Source organism: Balaenoptera acutorostrata, chromosome 6 (assembly GCF_949987535.1).
Source record: "Balaenoptera acutorostrata chromosome 6, mBalAcu1.1, whole genome shotgun sequence".
In the NCBI taxonomy this organism is placed as follows: domain Eukaryota; kingdom Metazoa; phylum Chordata; class Mammalia; order Artiodactyla; family Balaenopteridae; genus Balaenoptera; species Balaenoptera acutorostrata.
The window spans coordinates 10253846-10273953 of NC_080069.1; the positions used below are offsets into that span (position 1 = coordinate 10253846).

Sequence of the window (20108 nt, forward strand, 5' to 3'; positions counted from 1 at the left end):
ATCATATCTTAAGTATTTAAGTCATCTGGAATTAATTTTTTTGTGTGGTGTGAAATAATTTTTTCCAAATGGGTTACAAACTTTCCCAGCACCATATGTTGACAATGGTACTTTTATCATATGTCCTAGACAAGTATGTGCCTCTTTTCTGGACTGTTTATTCCTTTTCCGTTGGTCCATTAGCTATCTTAGTGCAGCATCTTACTGTTAATTACATTATAGTAAGTTGTAATACCAGAAAATTTAAATCCTCTCTAATCATTGTTCTTTAATATTTTTTAGCTAATCATAGCCCTTGACTCTTTCATATAATTCTTAATTTCCATAAAAAGTAGATTAGTGAGAACTGATTTTTTTTTCTTTTTAGTAGAGAGATTTATTTTAAGGAATTGGCTCACTTCACGTATAATGTAAGAACCTTACAACAGTGTACTTCCAAGTCCTCCCTCCCATTCTTTGTGCTGTGGTGCTCACACATTTTATTTTTATACATGTTATAAATTCCACAATGTGTTGTTACCATTTTTCCTTTAGACAGTTAATTATGTTTTTAAACAATTTTTAGAAGAAAAGTAGCTTTTTATATTTACATTTATTTTCACCATTTTCAGAGTTCTTCATTTTTTTTATAGATTCTGTCTATTATAATATTCCTTCTTTCTAAAGAACTTCCTTAACATTTTTGTAACACAGTCTGTTGGCAATGAATTCTCTCACCTTTTATTTGTCTCAGAGTCTTTTTTTTTCTCCAGCTAAGTTTCCCTTTGTTTTTTACCTTTTTTTCTTCCAGTTGTAATGAGATATAATTGACATACAGCACTGTATCAGTTTAGGGTGTACAACATAATGATTTAACGTACATGTATCACAAGATGATGACCACAGTAAATTTAGTGAGCACTGATCATTTCATATAGGTATAAAATTAAAGAAATAGAAAAAAATTTTTTTCCTTGTGATGAGAACTCTTAGGATTTGCTCTCTTATCAGCTTTCATATATAACATAGAGCAGTGTTATTTATATTTATCATGTAATACATTATATTCCTAGTACTTACTTATCTTATAACTGGAAGTTTGTACCTTTTGACCACCTTCATCCAATTCCTCCTCCCCACACCCCCACCTCTGGTAACCACAGATTTGATCTCTTTTTCTATGAGTTTGTTTGTTGGTTTGTTGTGAAGTATAATTTACCTATAACTATTAGTTCCCATTACACAACATAGTGGTTCAGTATTTCTATATATTTCAAAATGATCACCATGATAAGTCTAGTACCATCTGTCACCATACAAAGATATTACATAATTATTGATTATATTCTCCACACTGTATATTTCAAACCCATGACATTAATTTTGCATCTGGAGGTTTGAACCTCTTAATCTCTCTCACCTATTTATTTCTATTTTTAACAACAGTTTATTTTCCTTTCCAATTAACATTATTTTTAAGGAGAGTTTTATAGGTTTTTTAAAGTTTTTATATGATTTTATACTTTTTTATTTTATGTTACATTTAATTTTTTGCCATATGAATGGTATTCTCATTTTAATTCTTATTAGTTTTACTGATCGTTCATGGTTGGCATGTAGGAACTCAATTTTTGTACATTGATTTTTTTCTATCTAGCAATCTTGATGAACTCTATTAGTTGTAATAGGTTTCCTTCAGAATGTCTACTAATAATATCATCTGTGGACAGTGACATTTTATTTCTCCACTTCTAATCATTTCATCCTTTATTTTTCTTGTCTTATTGCATTATATATCATTTCCAGTATAGTATTAAATTTAAGCAGTCATAGTGGGTATCCTTTTGTTCTTGACGTTCAGGGAACTGTTTCTTATGCTTCATCATCAACTATGATGTAGGATTTGGTTAGAACCCTTTATCAGATTAAAGAAATATTTTTCTATTTATAGTTTGGTAAGAGTTTTTGCCTTTGAATTGATGTTGAGTTTTTTAAATACATTTTCAGAATCTTTTAAGATTTGTTTTTCCCTATATTCATTTATGTGTGAATTATGCTGATAGGTTTTCTAATGTTGTGCCAGGAAGCAAAAGCATTACATAAAAATCAATTTGCTAGACGTATCTTTTTAATGTTGTATTTGAATCAGAAAGAACCAAAGTCTATTCCACTGCCAGAGAGAAAAGAAAACTGAACCTCTTTTCTCTGTTCATAGGTCTCCACAGTGAATATATGTGTTGGTTAAATAGAAAAAGGAGAAAAACAGGAAAAAATGGTGATGTCATTTACAACTTGCTTCATTAACACTCTTGCCTGTAAAAAAGTTCCTTTATGGTGTATACAATTCTCCTGAACAAGATTAAAGAGCTTTTGGCATTAGCTCAACCTAAAGGTTATAGGTTACATTACAGATATTTAAAGGTAGTTTCAGCAGTAAAACTGCTTTAGAGTGAGAGAATCTTATCACCTTTTTTTTGTTTGTTTATTTTTTTGAACGGAAGGGAAAACCCTTCCCGTCAAAGAAAATTACTGCTTATGATGGATTGCAGACATATATTTAATAATTTAATCTTTGCTTTACCTTATATTAGCCAGCTAACTAATTTTCTTTGTTCACTAGCTTATAAATTCAGTCTATATTCTTATCAACTCAAAATATGGCCTTTTAGAGCACATCATCTCCGCGAATTTTTCTTAGTCTCGGACAATTCCTTTCTCTCTGTGTAGCATAGCATGCTCTGGTGGTGAAGTGTACTCTCTCTGGATCTCATTCGCCTGGGTTCAAGTCCTGGCACAGCCTTTACAACTTTGGGACCTCATAATTTCTGTGGTTCATTTTTTTCCTCTGTAAAATGGAAATATAGTTCCTACCTCATAGCATTCGTGGGAGGATTAAAGGAATTAAATGTAAAGTTCTTAAAGAGTGCCTGTCATTTAATAAATACCATATCGTAATAACTATGTATATTATAATTATTTTAAATAAGACTAGGAAAGAGAAGAACGTATACAATGTTTTAGTCCATGGTTCTTTCTGCAAAAGACAGACTTAAACATTTCTCAAAGGCAATTCACTAAAATTGAATTTGCCATATGATGAAATTGCCAAATTTACCAAATGTACTAACTTGCCAAATTCTTTATTTTTTATTTTTTTAATGCAATATAGTTGATTTGCCAAATTCTTGTGTTGTTGTTTTGTTTTGTGTTTTGTGGGTTTTTTTTTTTTCCTGAAGTTTACAGTAATTCATACTGCTTTTGAAGATTTCTGTGAGGCTAGATTGGCTGGTTGTCATTTTGTGTTCATAGCAGCTTTTTAAGTGTTAGATTTGCTGAAATCTGAGGTCATAATGTGAGTCTTCTTAGTAATAGTTGTAATATTCAGAAACACATTTCAAAATCAGAAACCCCCAAGAGCTACGTATGAAAGGAGTACTAGAAAAATACCATTTGCTTGCTTAAGAGGTCAATAAGGAATATTGTCTGTGCAAGGAGCTTGTGCCAGTGCTTTGAGAGTATGAAAGTCTGATTTGTATGCTCCCCTATAAGTACAAATATTCAAGCTGAGAAATCAACTTAAGGATTGATCTCAAGATATTTCTTGGGGACCTGCCTCAACCTGTTTTACATAGAATTCCCACAGATGTAGCCCCACCAAAGATGGGCTCACCATCCAGAATTTTAAAACAACAGTAATGAAATCCACCTTGAGTTAGAATCAGCAAACATAACAAGACTTCCAAGAAGTTCAGACAATTGTACAATCTGGCAGAGATTCTAAAATTAAAATGTTAAAATGATCAAAGACATATATGAAGATATCAAACCTGTGAAAAGAACAAGATGCTGTTTTTTAAAGAGAACTTCTAGAAATGAAAAGCAGTCATTGAAAAGTTGAGTTAAATAGCAGACTTGACACCAATAAGAAAGAATTAGCAAATTAAGATAGAGCTGAGGAAAGTATCCAGAATGCACTGTACAGGGCTAAAAAAGCAAAATATGAAAGGATAATTTAGTTACAGAGACAGAGAGTGAAATGAAACATTACAATGAATATTTAATAGGCATTCCACTAGTAGAAACTAGGAAGAATGGAGGAGAGATGGTATTCAAAATGATAATGACTGACAGTGTTTTTCACAGTTGTCAAAGATGAGTCCTTATATGTTAGAAGTATAATCCCCCCCCCCAAAAAAAGAAAATCATACCAATGTACATCTTAATGAAAGATCAAAACATCAATGGCAAAGAGATTTTAATAGCAACCTATAAGGGATTACTAGTTAGACTGGCAGCAGGTTTCTCATCAGCAATGATAGATGCCAGAAGACAGTTGGATTAGTATTTTTACCGTTCTAAGGTAATTTGCTACCCTATAATTCCACCACCATCACTGTTGAGGAGTAAATTCAAAATTAAGAAATTTCCAGACTAATAATGACTAAGAGTTTACCTTTTGAACACCATTTAAAGGAAGTAGACTAAAGGATGTATTTCAGGAAAAAGGGAATTGAACCCAAGAAATGGGATACAAGAAGGACTGGTGAACAAAGAAATTGGTTAAAATGATGGTAAATAATCATTAACTGTGAAAAATAGTGTAAAATAATTCATTGACTCTACAGTACTATTGTTAGGACATATCTTTCTTTTATTTACATAGCACTGAGGGAAAAAGCAACACTGAGAATTGAACCATGACAAGTTGCTTTAATGATGGTGTTGATCAGTACATGAATCTGTTACACAAACTTCTCTTTCCTTTTAAATTTCTTTTATCCAGTCCAAGGAATTTGGCAGTGCCTTCATGTGCATTGCTTCAAGTGTGATAGGGAATCCTTTTGTACATATCTTGGTTATGGACCATAGCAAAGTTTCATCTATTTGTAAATAGCTTCCATAGTAGAAAAAAATCAATAACAACTAAAATTCGAGAACTCCAGAAATAACAGGATAACAGTATTATTGAGAAATACAGAGGTAACTAGAAGAAGTAGCTGTTAAGAGTCAAAAGTAGTTGCCTCTCAAATTGGTGATTCATTTTTAACTGTGTGTGTATATGTGTAAAATTGCATTTAAAAAAACAGAAGACTGTTGACTGAAGGAAAAATTGGTATAGCTATATTATTTAGAAATAAATCTAGAAATAGATTTTAAGACAAAGAGCGTTACATAATGGTAAACCATGCACTAGTATTAATCCTGACCATTATGTACCTAGCAATATAGCCTCAAGGTGTATAAAGCAAAATATGACAGAATTACAAAAAGAAATTGCCAGTTTCTTCTCTCCTAAGACTCAAAGTAGGTAAGGATATAGGAGATTTAGATAAGATAATAAACTTAATCTGCTCTGTATACAACAATTAGATTATATATTTCCAATTTTCATGCACACTGAATCATTTGTAAAAATCAGCTATTCACAGTGTACAGACTTACAAAGCAAGTTTCAGTAAATATCAAAAAAGTATTATAAAATCTGTTCCCTGCCCACAAGAAAATTAGAAATCAGTAACCAAAAGATAACCATTTCCACCTTTATATTTGGAAGTTAAACCAAACACACACACACACAACACACAGTTCTTTTGTAGCTCAAAGTAGAAATCACAATAGAAATTTCATTGTATTTAGAAATGGGTAAATTGAAAACACAATGTAAACTTGTAAAATGTATCCAGAGCATCACTTACAGGGCTATCTGTAGCCTGAATGCATATTTTAATCAGCTACACATCCAACTGCAGAAATTTTAAAAATATAACAGATAAAACCTGAAATAGAACAATAAAACTCAAAGAGCAGAAATTAAATAGAAATTGAAAAGCAAACATATATTTATGTTAATGATAATTGACTTGTTGGTTATGAGCTAAAGGAATACAACATTTTAAACTGTAAAGGAAGAAAAAATAAAATTAATAAAAGAGAAAGCAGTGCATTGCTCCTGGCTCAGAGAAATGTTATTGTATAGTAAAAATGGCAGCATTCCCTAAATATATAGATTAAATGTAGCTTCCATTTACATCCTTAGAAAAACTTTTTTTTAGAATTGAAGTCTAGTCATTCTAGCTTATTTTCAAATATCACAAAGTAAAAACTTTACAGCATTGAGATGAAAACGGAAAACAAAAACAAAAAAACAGTGGATAGAATAGAGATTTCAGAAATATATTCAAACTACTAAAGGACTCAGAGGTGTTAAAAACCAAGGATAAGTTAAAGGTGAAGGGAGTTGCCTTTAATGAATTCTGCAAGGACATTTAGGAAAATGGACTCATGTTTTTGTCCCAGTTGTGCATAAGAGATCAATTTAGGACTATTTATGAAAACAGTATTTTCAGAGATCAGATTGGTTTGTCAACATAATAGCTATTCCTCAGAAGTGTGTCAGCATCAAAAAGAAAGCAACAAAGAGAAAGGCAGAATATGGATAGTTGTTAAATCTGAGTAATGGGAGTTTACTGTACTAATTTTGCTTACTTGTATGTTTGAAATTTTCCATAATAAAACTTTTTTAAACGAAAGAGAATGAGAAATATATGTACTAAGTATAACTGATAAAAATTTTTACCCAAAAAATATAAACAATGCTTATATATGTTAAGCATATATAAGTTCTGAAACCAGATTTATTCAGTGGTAAAAAGAAATCAACAGGCACATGAGGAAATATAGATAATAAATTATTACACAGAAAAATCTGCAGCTTTATTAAGTAGAAATAAAATTAACATGAAAGCACTGCTGTGTGCTTATTAAGCTAGAAAAAATAAAAATTGTAAAACCTTATGTTGGCTACAATATTCGCTTCTGTACTCAGAAGTAACTGTATCTTCCTGGAGGGAAAACTAGCAATAGAAAAATATTTGTAAAATTATTCATTCACTTTACCTAGTTTTATGGGATACACAGATGTCTAAAACATTAGTGAATGCCACACAGAATAGAATTTCTTCTCTAAAATCCTGTAAATTTAGGTGCCCCCCCCAAAAAAAATTTAGGTGACCTCTTCAGCCTCTTAATGATTTTATAACTATAGCAACAATGAGCACATACTGTCAGGTTCTGTATCTATTCATTTAGTCCTCACAACTTTAGGAGGGTAGCTTCTATTACTGCATCCTACAGATAAGGAAGCTCAATCTTGGCGAAGTTAAGTAACTTTCCCAAAATCACACAATAATGAGCACAACCAAGATGTGAACCTAGGCAGTCTTACTTCAAACTCCCTGCTTTAAATCATTTCTTCAAACTGCCTCTCAAAATTAATTCATTTATCAAGTAGTTGATTTCCTGTTTAGGGCCATTTAATTGCTCCTAGATAGCTGCTACTAACATGTACTAACATTATAGAGGCATTTTGGTGCAGATTCTAGATGGTTTTGACCATAATGCTGATGGGAATAAGCAGTGAAACAGATCTTCTCCTATATTCCTGATGACATTGTAAATAGGCACAGCCTTTTTTGGAAAGCATTTTGGCAGCATATTTCAAAAGCCATAAAATGCTCATATTTTTTGACCTAGTTAATGCCACTTCTGGGAATCCTCTGAAGAAACAGTCCAATATGGAAAAAGCCTTGAGCACTAAAGTTATCACCACAGCCATGTTTGTAATAAAGCAACTGAAAGCAACCCTAAATGTTCAACAGTAAGAGAATAATTAAACAGGTGATGGTATATTTACTTAGGCAGCCAATAAAGATGGAGTGATATGCAACATAGACAAAACACAGCCGTGAATCTTAAAAGCAGCATACAGAGCAATAGGTGCACTAAAATTATAGCTTTTACAAATATGAAAAAAGACAGGGACTGTAGAAATGCTGTGGGTAATATTTTTCTTTCTGGTATTTTTCAAATTTTCTGTCATATTTATTTCTAATTGCAGAATTAAAATCACATGATTACTTAATGTTTTTGTGTATCAGTCCCTAACTCTCGCTAGATTATAATCTGCTTGGTGACTGTAGGCAGCATATTAGAAACGTGCAAAGAGCACCACTGGAGCCAGGGAAACTTCGGGAACCTTGCCAGGTGCCTCATTTACTGGTGACAGTTACTCTGTGTCTCAGCAGACTGAGTTGACCCACAAAGTGAGCAGTGCACTTTGGGAAGCACGAGTGGGATCTATGGAGTCAGGAGACCTTGCTGTGTGTCTTTGGCTCTCTCCTCTCAGACAAGCCCCTCAAACTGTGTAAAACTCAATTTCCTGATCCATAAAATTGGAGCTAGTGAGATCAAGGTCTGGCACTCTTTCAGTAGACGCTCTGAAAATGTTTCTCCCATTCAGTTATGGCCCTTATAAAGTGTTGCTCACCTTTCTTTATCCTTGGACGATAGGAGCAAATGTAAAGTCTGTTGGCTAACTTCCTTTGCCTGAAATCTTTTGAGCAGAAGCTTTTACATGTCCATCTTCTGTCTTCTGCTGCAACTTGTTATCCGTGATTTAAAGATGAAGATAAAAAAGATTTTGTCATTGAGTGTGACTGACTAAATTTTCAGTTTTGTTTTAATCATATTTTTGTTTTCTGATTATAAAAGTATGGTAAATGCTCATTGTCAAACGTTTGGAAAATGCAGAAAGCTGAAAGGAGAAAACTACAACATAATCTTTAAACCCAGAAATAACCATTATATACATTTCATTTATTTTCTTTTTAGGTTTTTCTGAGTATCTGATTTTTTTTTTTATAAAGGAGAAATATAGGAAAGTCCTTTGTCATGTTTGGGGCAGGTTTAACGGGGTGCTTTGTGTTCATTTTGAGATAGTTTTTCTTTAACAAATACGTAATTCTTAGATAGGGGTAAAGACCAAGCTAGCAATAGGGAACCAGATGGAGAAGGGTGGGTTAGGAATAGCTCTGCCTTGATAAGTAGGAAAATTTTTCCCGTAGTTCTGATACCTATCAAAGAATGAACTTAGGTAAAGAATAATTACCCAAATCATGCTTCCTGGACTTTTTAGTACTTTATTTGTTACTGTTTTCATTATAAGTAACTGTGTACCCTTTCAGGCCATGAGTTGTGAATTATGGATTGGGAAATATAATTATCTTTCACAAACTTGGAATAAAGACGCTCGCAAGGGACTTCCCTGGCAGTCCAGTGGGTAGGGCTCCGCGCTTCCACTGAGGGGCTATGGGTTCAATCCCTGCTCGGGGAACTAAGATCCCACAAGCCATGCAGTGTGGCCAAAAAAGAAGGTTGCAAAATACTCACAATTTCTTGGCTCCTGACCTTTTAGAACCTGCAGTTTTAAAAACTCATCAGTTCCTGTAATGTCTTCTGGAGAAAACTAGGAAATTTATCCAGTGACAGAACCAACGAGCAGCGAAGCCTTAGCCTGCGCTGCGGTGGCCATGTGAGGGCAAGCACTGATGTCGCGCTACCCTGACTTGCGCTTAAATCCGAAAGAATGTGTCTGTCAGGAGATGGGAACCACTGACCCCTCCATCTTCTGGGCTTTGCTGTTCAAGGGAGGCTTCTATGGAGTGAAGAAGAGAGAAGTGGGAGAAAAGGTCTTTTCCCTCTTCTTTCATTCATTGTCTTCAGAACAGCAGTCGAATTATGAAAGGTGACACAGGGTCCATCCCATATAAATGATTTTCAGTGTCGCGTATCTGTCATCTGCACTCCATTGAGGAGAACCTGAGGGATGTTTGAGGTCAGCGTGCTGGTTTGCCTCATCACTCCCCTTTGAATACGCCTTTGTGGCTCACGCCCCTTTGACTTCTGAGGACTGCGGCCGCAGGCAAGAGGCTCCTGATTGGTTGGGAATGGGTGTCCCTCACTCCTGCCTAGTATCTGCACGTCAGGGAAGTCACTTGTCCTTTGGAGTCATTTCTGCTGACAAGGCTGAGCCATCACCCCCTTACTGATGCTTGTTTGTTAACCCTTCCCAAGCATTTCCTCCTGGAGGAAAGTCACCCGACTTATTTACAGAGAAGCAAACGTAACCTGTAGCACAGTTTGAGGTTCCAGCTTAGAATTTAATTGACTTTACACAGTACTTAGGTCTGACAGGATAGTGGGAATTTGCAAGTGTCATGTGAGAGTGGAGCAGAAAACTACAGCCAGGAAAACTTCTGTTTAGAATAACCTTGGCCCCTCCAAAACTCTACTTGCCTGAGATGTAAGTTGGTACCCCGCGAAGAACTGGGTATGATCTGAGATTTTTGAGGCTGCTGAATGCTAGGGGAAGTGGTATCCAGCACTGTAAAAGGGAGGAAGCCATATAGAAAGTTAGCTGAATTTACACAGTGCTCTAATGAGAGAAGATGATCAGCTTTATTTAATTCACTTAATTTTTTAGACTTTTTCTGTAACTAATTATTGACAAAAGTGATTTGTTTGTTTGTTTGTTTGTTTTTCAGTATTGCCTGTCAGGGCACCCAACCTTACCATGCAATGTGCTCAAATTCAAATCAACCACCGTTATGCTGGACTGTGGACTGGACATGACTTCCACCCTCAATTTCCTTCCTTTGCCACTTGTTCAAAGGTATGTGCTGATGCATCCGAGACAAAATGAGCTTTGGTTTGCTGAAAAACGGTACGCAGTAGCATCAAGATGACCAGTACCTTGTGTGTTCTCCTAAGTTTACTTTGTTCCCTTAAAAATGTTCTTCATCAAAATAATTTCCTTTGGCTGGGTTGATGGAAAGTGTTGTATTGATTTATTGATTGACTTCTTTATTATAACTTCTTCTGAGTTTCTGTTAAATGTTCCTGCAACTACTCAGTGCAAGTGAGGTCATATATATTTCATCTTTCTTGCTAATTCATGTAGGAGCTGATAAATGGTCAACTGATGAGCCCCACGAATTGAATTTTAGAATCATTTAACTGCCTTTGCAGGGACTTGACATCATAGAGCCTGACATTTCTTTTTGATAGGTATCTATGCGTTATTTTCATACTAGTCAGCTGTAGATATCGTAGAATCTTACATGAAGCCAAAGTCCATGTCTTAAAGTAGACAGATTACCCCAGGCCTACAGGCAGCACTGTTTACTCTTACTAAGACCTTGTCTAGGAGATTGGTTTTCCAGCTTGCTGCTATTTAGAAGCAGCACTTTATAAAAGGAGTGGGTAACTTTTAGAAGCAGATATACTCCCAGCAGCAAAAAGTGATACCGCATGAAGGAAAGGAGACAGAAAAGCTATCTAAAGCAGATTTAAGAGCTTAAAAGCATAACGAGCTGGTTAAACCATCTAACGTATCTCATTCACTGCTGAAGACTTCGCTGTGTGCAATGATTATTCATAATGATAACCCCGTGAACCAGCTAGGAAAAGTATAATTAAAAATCAACGATTGACTTTTTTCTGAGATAAGGAATACAGTAAGGTGATGGGGACAAGGTCAGAGTTAATTCCAGATTACAGTTTATGCATAGCTGATAAAATTCAGTTATAATCACATCCAGCACTTAGAAATACTTTTACCATCCATAGATATTATCCAGAAGGGGAAAAAAAATGTATTTAGAGTTCATTTAGGAACTATAGGTGTCATATATATTTCTCAACAAAAATGACTGCATGTTTCTTATTAAAATAGCCTGATATCATTGTCTGTTTCCTTCCAAAGATTAAAATGTTCATTCACTTGGTATTAAGAATCTGCAGTGTCCTAGACCAGGGGATACAGACATGAACAAGACAACTTTTCTTTCGTCATGGAATTTATAGTCTGTCAGGGGAGAAAGAATTACACAGTTGAAATTTTAATTATACTTGTGGTACAAAAAACAGCTATATACTTGTGATAATTACTAAAGAAAATAAAATACAGGGTATGCTGAGGGTTCCCAAAAGGGGGCCTACATGCTCAGCAGGGTCATGAATCATCTAGGTGTTCAAAACCTGAGTTGGGCAGACAGTCCTAGCTACATGTTTTCCCTTTCCTGTTCACTCCTGTCTTTACCTAATTCTGTATTCTCAAGTGAATACAGAATCCACTTCTACTCTCTCTTCCCCTTGTCATTGTTTTTCTCTCAGAGGGAGGTTATACTATTGGGATGATTAGCAGCCCATGGCAGTTCCTTACAAAAAGTGTCTTCATTTGCTCAGGCCAGAAACCTTGGAGGTCCACTTGGCTAAAATAGTATCCCCAGTCCCTCTCTATCCCCTCATCCTGCTTTATTTGTCTTCAGAGCACTTCTCATTACATCATATATACATACTTGGTTTATATATTGTCTTTCTTCTCCACTAAAAGGTAAGTTTTATAACGGCAGAGATTTTGTTTGCTCTCCACTGTATCCCCAGTGCCTAAAAGAGTTCTTGGCATGCAGTAGCTGCTCCGTAAATATTTGTCATAGGAATGAATCCCTTTGTCTTCTCTGGATTTCAACCCTTCTCTCCTTCTGCATCATTTCGCTATTGTAATCTTTCCTTTATCTTGAATCTTTCCATCTTGACTCAGTCCGTCCCATTTAATTATGCTGTCACTTCTAACTTAAAATGTAAAAGAAAAAGTAAATCTTTTTAACCTTCTCTCAACCCCACTTTCCCCTTCAGCATTCCTAACTCCTTCCCAGTCTGCTTTGCCCACACCAACCACCAGAACATCTCTCGGTAAATCACAAATGACTTCCATGTCATTAGCTATAATACGCACTTGTCATCCTCACCCTCCTTAGCCATTCAGCATCACTCTCCTCCATTGATAATGCAGTCCTGGTTTTCGTTACTTCTCTGAATCTTTCTCTTCTATGTACTTTGGAGATTCATTTTCCTCTAGCTGGCCATCACACATGAGAATTCTTTAGTATTCAGTGCTTGGCCACAGAGGCTCCCCCAAGGGAATTTAATAAAGGCTCAGAGGGACTTCCCTGGTGGCGCAGTGGTTACGAATCCGCCTGCCAATGCAGGGACACGGGTTCGAGCCCTGGTCCGGGAAGATGCCACGTGCCGCGGAGCAACTAAGCCCGTGCGCCACAACTACTTAAGCCCTCGTGCCTAGAGCCCGTGCTCCGCAACAAGAGAAGCCACCGCAATGAGAAGCCCGCGCACCACAGCGAAGAGTAGCCCCCGCTCACCGCAAGTAGGGAAAGCCCACGTGCAGCAGCAAAGACCCAACGCAGCCAAAAATAAATAAATTTTTAAAAACAAAATAAAAACTAAATGCTCAGGGCCTCGATAACCATCCAGACAATAACTTACAAATGTGTATTTTTAGTTGAGTTCCACATTCATAAACCCAAAATGCCTACTTGTTTCTCTCCTCGGATGTGCCTTCGAAAGCACTTCAGAGCTCACCATACCCCAAACTGAGTTTATGATTAAACTTGGTCCAGAAGGAGATTAACCAAGATGGCGGAGTAGAAGGACGTGCACTCACTCCCTCTTGCGAGAGCTCCAGAATCACAACTGGCTGCTGGACAATCATTGACAGGAAGACCCTGGACTTCACCAAGGAGGATACCCCATGTCCAAGGACAGAGGAGAAGCCACAGTGAGACGGTAGGAGGGGCGCAATCAGAGTAAAATCAAATCCCATAACTGCTGGGTGGGTGACTCACAGACTGGCGAACACTTATACCACAGAAGTCCACCCACTGGAGTGAAGGTTCTGAGCCCCACGTCAGGCTTCCCAACCTGGGGGTCCGGCAACGGGAGGAGGAATTCCTAGAGAATCAGACTTTGAAGTCTAGTGGGAATTGATTGCAGGACTGTGACAGGACTGGGGGAAACAGAGACCCCACTCTTGGAGGGCACACACAAAGTAATGTGTGCATCGGGACCCAGGGGAAGGAGCAGTGACCCTGGGGGAGACTGAACCAGACGTACCTGCTGGTGTTGGGGGGGTCTCCTGCCGAGGCAAGTGGTGGCTCTGTTTCACCGTGGGGATAAGGACACTGGCAGCAGAGGTCCTGGGAAGTTCTCCTTGGCGTGAGCCCTCCCAGAGTCTGCCATTAACCCCACCAAAGAGCACGGGTAGGCTCCAGTGTTGGGTTGCCTCAGGCAAAACAACCAACAGGGAGGGAACCCAGCCCCACCCATCAACAGTCAAGTGGATTAAGATTTTACTGAGCTCTGACCGCCACAGCAACAGGGAGGGAACCCAGCCCCACCCATCAACAGTCAAGAGGATTAAGGTTTTACTGAGCTCTGACCGCCACAGCAACAGTCAGCTCTACCCACCACCAGAGCCTCCCATCAAGCCTCTTAGATAGCCTCAACCACCAGAGGGCAGACAACAGAAGCAAGAAAAACTACAATCCTGCAGCCTGTGGTCCAAAAACCACAGTTACAGAAAGACAGAGAAGATGAAAAGGCAGAGGGCTATGTACCAGATGAAGGAACAAGAAAAAACCCCAGAAAAACAACTAAATGAAGTGGAGATAGGCAACCTTCCAGAAAAAGAATTCAGAATAATGATAGTGAAGATGATCCAGGACCTCGGAATAAGAATGGAGGCAAAGATTGAGAAGATGCAAGAAATGATTAACAAAGACCTAGAAGAATTAAAGAACAAACAAACAGAGATGACCAATACAATAACTGAAATGAAAACTACACTAGAAGGAATCAATAGCAGAATAACTGAGGCAGAAGAACGGATAAGTGACCTGGAAGACAGAATGGTGGAATTCACTGCTGCAGAACAGACTAAAGAAAAAAGAATGAAAAGAAATGAAGACAGCCTAAGAGACCTCTGGGACAACATTAAACGCAACAACATTCGCATTATAGGGGTCCCAGAAGGAGAAGAGAGAGAGAAAGGACCAGAGAAAATATTTGAAGAGATTATAGTCGAAAACTTCCCTAACATGGGAAAGGAAATAGCCACCCAAGTCCAGGAAGCGCAGAGAGTCCCATACAGAATAAACCCAAGGAGAAACACGCCGAGACACATAGTAATCAAAGTGGCAAAAATTAAAGACAAAGAAAAATTACTGAAAGCAGCAAGGGAAAAACGACAAATAACATACAAGGGAACTCCCATAAGGTTAACAGCTGATTTCTCAGCAGAAACTCTGCAAGCCAGAAGGGAGTGGCACGATATACTTAAAGTGATGAAAGGGAAGAACCTACAACCAAGATTACTCTACCCGGCAAGGATCTCATTCAGATTCGATGGAGAAATCAAAAGCTTTACAGACAAGCAAAAGCTAAGAGAATTCAGCACCACCAAACCAGCTCTACAACAAATGCTAAAGGAACTTCTCTAAGTGGGAAACACAAGCGAAGAAAAGGACCTACAAAAACAAACCCAAAACAATTAAGAAAATGGTCATAGGAACATACATATCGATAATTACCTTAAATGTGAATGGATTAAATGCCCCAACCAAAAGACATAGACTGGCTGAATGGATACAAAAACAAGACCCATATATATGCTGTCTACAAGAGACCCACTTCAGACCTAGGGACACATACAGACTGAAAGTGAGGGGATGGAAAAAGATATTCCATGCAAATGGAAATCAAAAGAAAGCTGGAGTAGCTATACTCATATCAGATAAAATAGACTTTAAAATAAAGAATGTTACAAGAGACAAGGAAGGACACTACATAATGATCCAGGGATCAATCCAAGAAGAAGATATAACAATTATAAATATATATGCACCCAACATAGGAGCACCTCAATACATAAGGCAACTGCTAACAGCTATAAAAGAGGAAATCGACAGTAACACAATAATAGTGGGGGACTTTAACACCTCACTTACACCAATGGACAGATCATCCAAAATGAAAATAAATAAGGAAACACAAGCTTTAAATGACACAATAGACCAGATAGATTTAATTGATATATATAGGACATTCCATCCAAAAACGGCAGATTACACGTTCTTCTCAAGTGCGCACGGAACATTCTCCAGGATAGATCACATCTTGGGTCACAAATCAAGCCTCAGTAAATTTAAGAAAATTGAAATCATATCAAGCATCTTTTCTGACCACAACGCTATGAGATTAGAAATGAATTACAGGGAAAAAAACGTAAAAAAGACAAACACATGGAGGCTAAACAATACGTTACTAAATAACCAAGAGATCACTGAAGAAATCAAACAGGAAATAAAAAAATACCTAGAGACAAATGACAATGAAAACACGACGACCCAAAACCTATGGGATGCAGCAAAAGCGGTTCTAAGAGGGAAGTTTATAGCTATACAAGCCTACCTCAAGAAACAAGAAAAATCTCAAGTAAACAATCTAACCTTACACCTAAAGAAACTAGAGAAAGAAGAACAAACAAAACCCAAAGTTAGCAGAAGGAAAGAAATCATAAAGATCAGAGCAGAAATAAATGAAATAGAAACAAAGAAAACAATAGCAAAGATCAATAAAACTAAAAGTTGGTTCTTTGAGAAGATAAACAAAATTGATAAGCCATTAGCCAGACTCATCAAGAAAAAGAGGGAGAGGACTCAAATCAATAAAATCAGAAACGAAAAAGGAGAAGTTACAACAGACACCGCAGAAATACAAAACATCCTAAGAGACTACTACAAGCAACTTTATGCCAATAAAATGGACAACCTGGAAGAAATGGACAAATTCTTAGAAAGGTATAAACTTCCAAGACTGAATAAGGAAGAAACAGAAAATATCAACAGACCAATCACAAGTAATGAAATTGAAACTGTGATTAAAAATCTTCCAACAAACAAAAGTCCAGGACCAGATGGCTTCACAGGTGAATTCTATCAAACATTTAGAGAAGAGCTGACACCCATCCTTCTCAAACTCTTCCAAAAAATTGCAGAAGAAGGAACACACCCAAACTCATTCTATGAGGCCACCATCACCCTGATACCAAAACCAGACAAAGACACTACAAAAAAAGAAAATTACAGACCAATATCACTGATGAATATAGATGCAAAAATCCTCAACAAAATACTAGCAAACAGAATCCAACAACACATTAAAAGGATCATACACCACGATCAAGTGGGATTTATCCCAGGGATGCAAGGATTCTTCAATATACGCAAATCAATCAATGTGATACACCATATTAACAAATTGAAGAATAAAAACCATATGATCATCTCAATAGATGCAGAAAAAGCTTTTGACAAAATTCAACACCCATTTCTGATAAAAACTCTCCAGAAAGTGGGCATAGAGGGAACCTACCTCAACATAATAAAGGCCATATATGACAAACCCACAGCAAACATCATTCTCAATGGTGAAAAACTGAAAGCATTTCCTCTAAGATCAGGAACGAGACAAGGATGTCCACTCTCACCACTATTATTCAACATAGTTCTGGAAGTCCTAGCCACGGCAATCAGAGAAGAAAAAGAAATAAAAGGAATACAAATTGGAAAAGAAGAAGTAAAACTGTCACTGTTTGCGGATGACATGATACTATACATAGAGAATCCTAAAACTGCCACCAGAAAACTGCTAGAGCTAATTAATGAATATGGTAAAGTTGCAGGTTACAAAATTAATGCACAGAAATCTCTTGCATTCCTATACACTAATGATGAAAAATCTGAAAGAGAAATTATGGAAACACTCCCATTTACCATTGCAACAAAAAGAATAAAATACCTAGGAATAAACCTACCTAGGGAGACAAAAGACCTGTATGCAGAAAACTATAAGACACTGATGAAAGAAATTAAAGATGATACAAATAGATGGAGAGATATACCATGTTCTTGGATTGGAAGAATCAACATTGTGAAAATGAGTATACTACCCAAAGCAATCTACAGATTCAATGCAATCCCTATCAAATTACCAATGGCATTTTTTACGGAGCTAGAACAAATCATCTTAAAATTTGTATGGAGACACAAAAGACCCCGAATAGCCAAAGCAGTCTTGAGGGAAAAAAATGGAGCTGGAGGAATCAGACTCCCTGACTTCAGACTATACTACAAAGCTACAGTAATCAAGACAATATGGTACTGGCACAAAAACAGAAACATAGATCAATGGAACAAGATAGAAAGCCCAGAGATTAACCCACGCACCTATGGTCAACTAATCTATGACAAAGGAGGCAAAGATATACAATGGAGAAAAGACAGTCTCTTCAATAAGTGGTGCTGGGAAAACTGGACAACTACATGTAAAAGAATGAAATTAGAATACTCCCTAACACCATACACAAAAATAAACTCAAAATGGATTAGAGACCTAAATATAAGACTGGACACTATAAAACTCTTAGAGGAAAACATAGGAAGAACACTCTTTGACATAAATCACAGCAAGATCTTTTTTGATCCACCTCCTAGAGTAATGGAAATAAAAACAAAAATAAACAAGTGGGACCTAATGAAACTACAAAGCTTTTGCACAGCAAAGGAAACCATAAACAAGACAAAAAGACAACCCTCAGAATGGGAGAAAATATTTGCAAATGAATCAACTGACAAAGGATTAATCTCCAAAATATATAAACAGCTCATTCAGCTCAATATCAAAGAAACAAACACCCCAATCCAAAAATGGGCAGAAGACCTAAATAGACATTTCTCCAAAGAAGACATACAGACGGCCACGAAGCACATGAAAAGATGCTCAACATCACTAATTATTAGAGAAATGCAAATCAAAACTACAATGAGGTATCACCTCACTCCTGTTAGAATGGGCATCATCAGAAAATCTACAAACAACAAATGCTGGAGAGGGTGTGGAGAAAAGGGAACCCTCTTGCACTGTTGGTGGGAATGTAAATTGATACAGCCACTATGGAGAACAATATGGAGGTTCCTTAAAAAACTAAAAATAGAATTACCATATGACCCAGCAATCCCACTACTGGGCATATACCCAGAGAAAACCATAATTCAAAAGGACACATGCACCCGAATGTTCATTGCAGCACTATTTACAATAGCCAGGTCATGGAAGCAACCTAAATGCCCATCAACAGACGAATGGATAAAGAAGTAGTGGTACATATATACAATGGAATATTACTCAGCCATAAAAAGGAACGAAATTGAGTCATTTGTTGAGACGTGGATGGATCTAGAGACTGTCATACAGAGTGAAGTAAGTCAGAAAGAGAAAAACAAATATCGTATATTAATGCATGTATGTGGAACCTAGAAAAATGGTACAGATGAGCCAGTTTGCAGGGCAGAAGTTGAGACACAGATGTAGAGAATGGACATATGGACACCAAGGGGGGAAAACTGCGGTGAGGTGGGGATGGTGGTGTGCTGAATTGGGCGATTGGGATTGACATGTATACACTGATGTGTATAAAACTGATGCCTAATAAGAACCTGCAGTATAAAAAAACAAACAAAACAACTAATACTAAACTTTCATTGGGTTATTTGTATGGAAATATGTTAATATAAATGTTTCAGACATTACATGAAATTTCTAAAAATGTTATATTTGTATTTGTATGGAAATATGTATGGAAATATGTTAATATAAATGTTTCAGACATTACATGAAATTTCTAAAAATCTTATATTTGTATTTGTATGGAAATATGTATGGAAATATGTTAATATAAATGTTTCAGACATTACAGGAAACTTCTAAAAATCTTATATGTTCTGGTATAAGGTTATAAGTAATAATCCTAGTTATTACTTTAAAATGTATATCTCAGAAATAACTAATTTTCTTGTCAACTGCATTATTATGAACTTTCATCAAATCTTTAACCATGGTCATTTTTAAGTCTTCTGTCATTTACAGACAGTTCTGGGTGTACTCTGATGATTTTGCAAGTATGTTCCTATAAAAGGGTTTCATCTTCAAGAAATTCATGGAAAAGACTCTGACAAGTACAGGTTTCTGGTAACTGACTGTACTGCTGAACTGAATGAATAAGCATTTTCAGAACTCTAATGAAAAACTGATGAACTCATAAAAGTGCTAACAAAAGATCAAGATGAAAAAAAAATTAATTACATGGGACTGAGTGAACTGATGAGGATGAGTATAATTTTTGTGACTTTCTGTCTGAATTAAAAAAAAAAAAAATCCCACAAGGACTCAGAGGCAAAGAATATACAAATCAATTTTCACTGCAAAGTAAAGGAGCTGTTACAGTGGAGGATTACTGGACTGAATGTCAATATTATGACATAGTATGAGTGTGTTTCATGTTTGGTAATTGCAATCATTGTTGCTTTTGTTGTGGTCAT

General features: G+C 36.5%; 1 protein-coding gene across 1 annotated transcript in view; it reads left to right on the top strand.

Annotated features, from left to right (window-relative positions):
• Positions 1 to 20108, top strand: part of INTS9 (integrator complex subunit 9) — a 116728-nt gene that overhangs the window by 20659 nt on the left and 75961 nt on the right. Inside the window, exon 2 of the mRNA XM_007192715.2 lies at positions 10362 to 10489. Coding sequence (XP_007192777.1) covers positions 10362 to 10489 — 128 coding nt within the window. The remainder of the gene's footprint in view (positions 1 to 10361; positions 10490 to 20108) is intronic.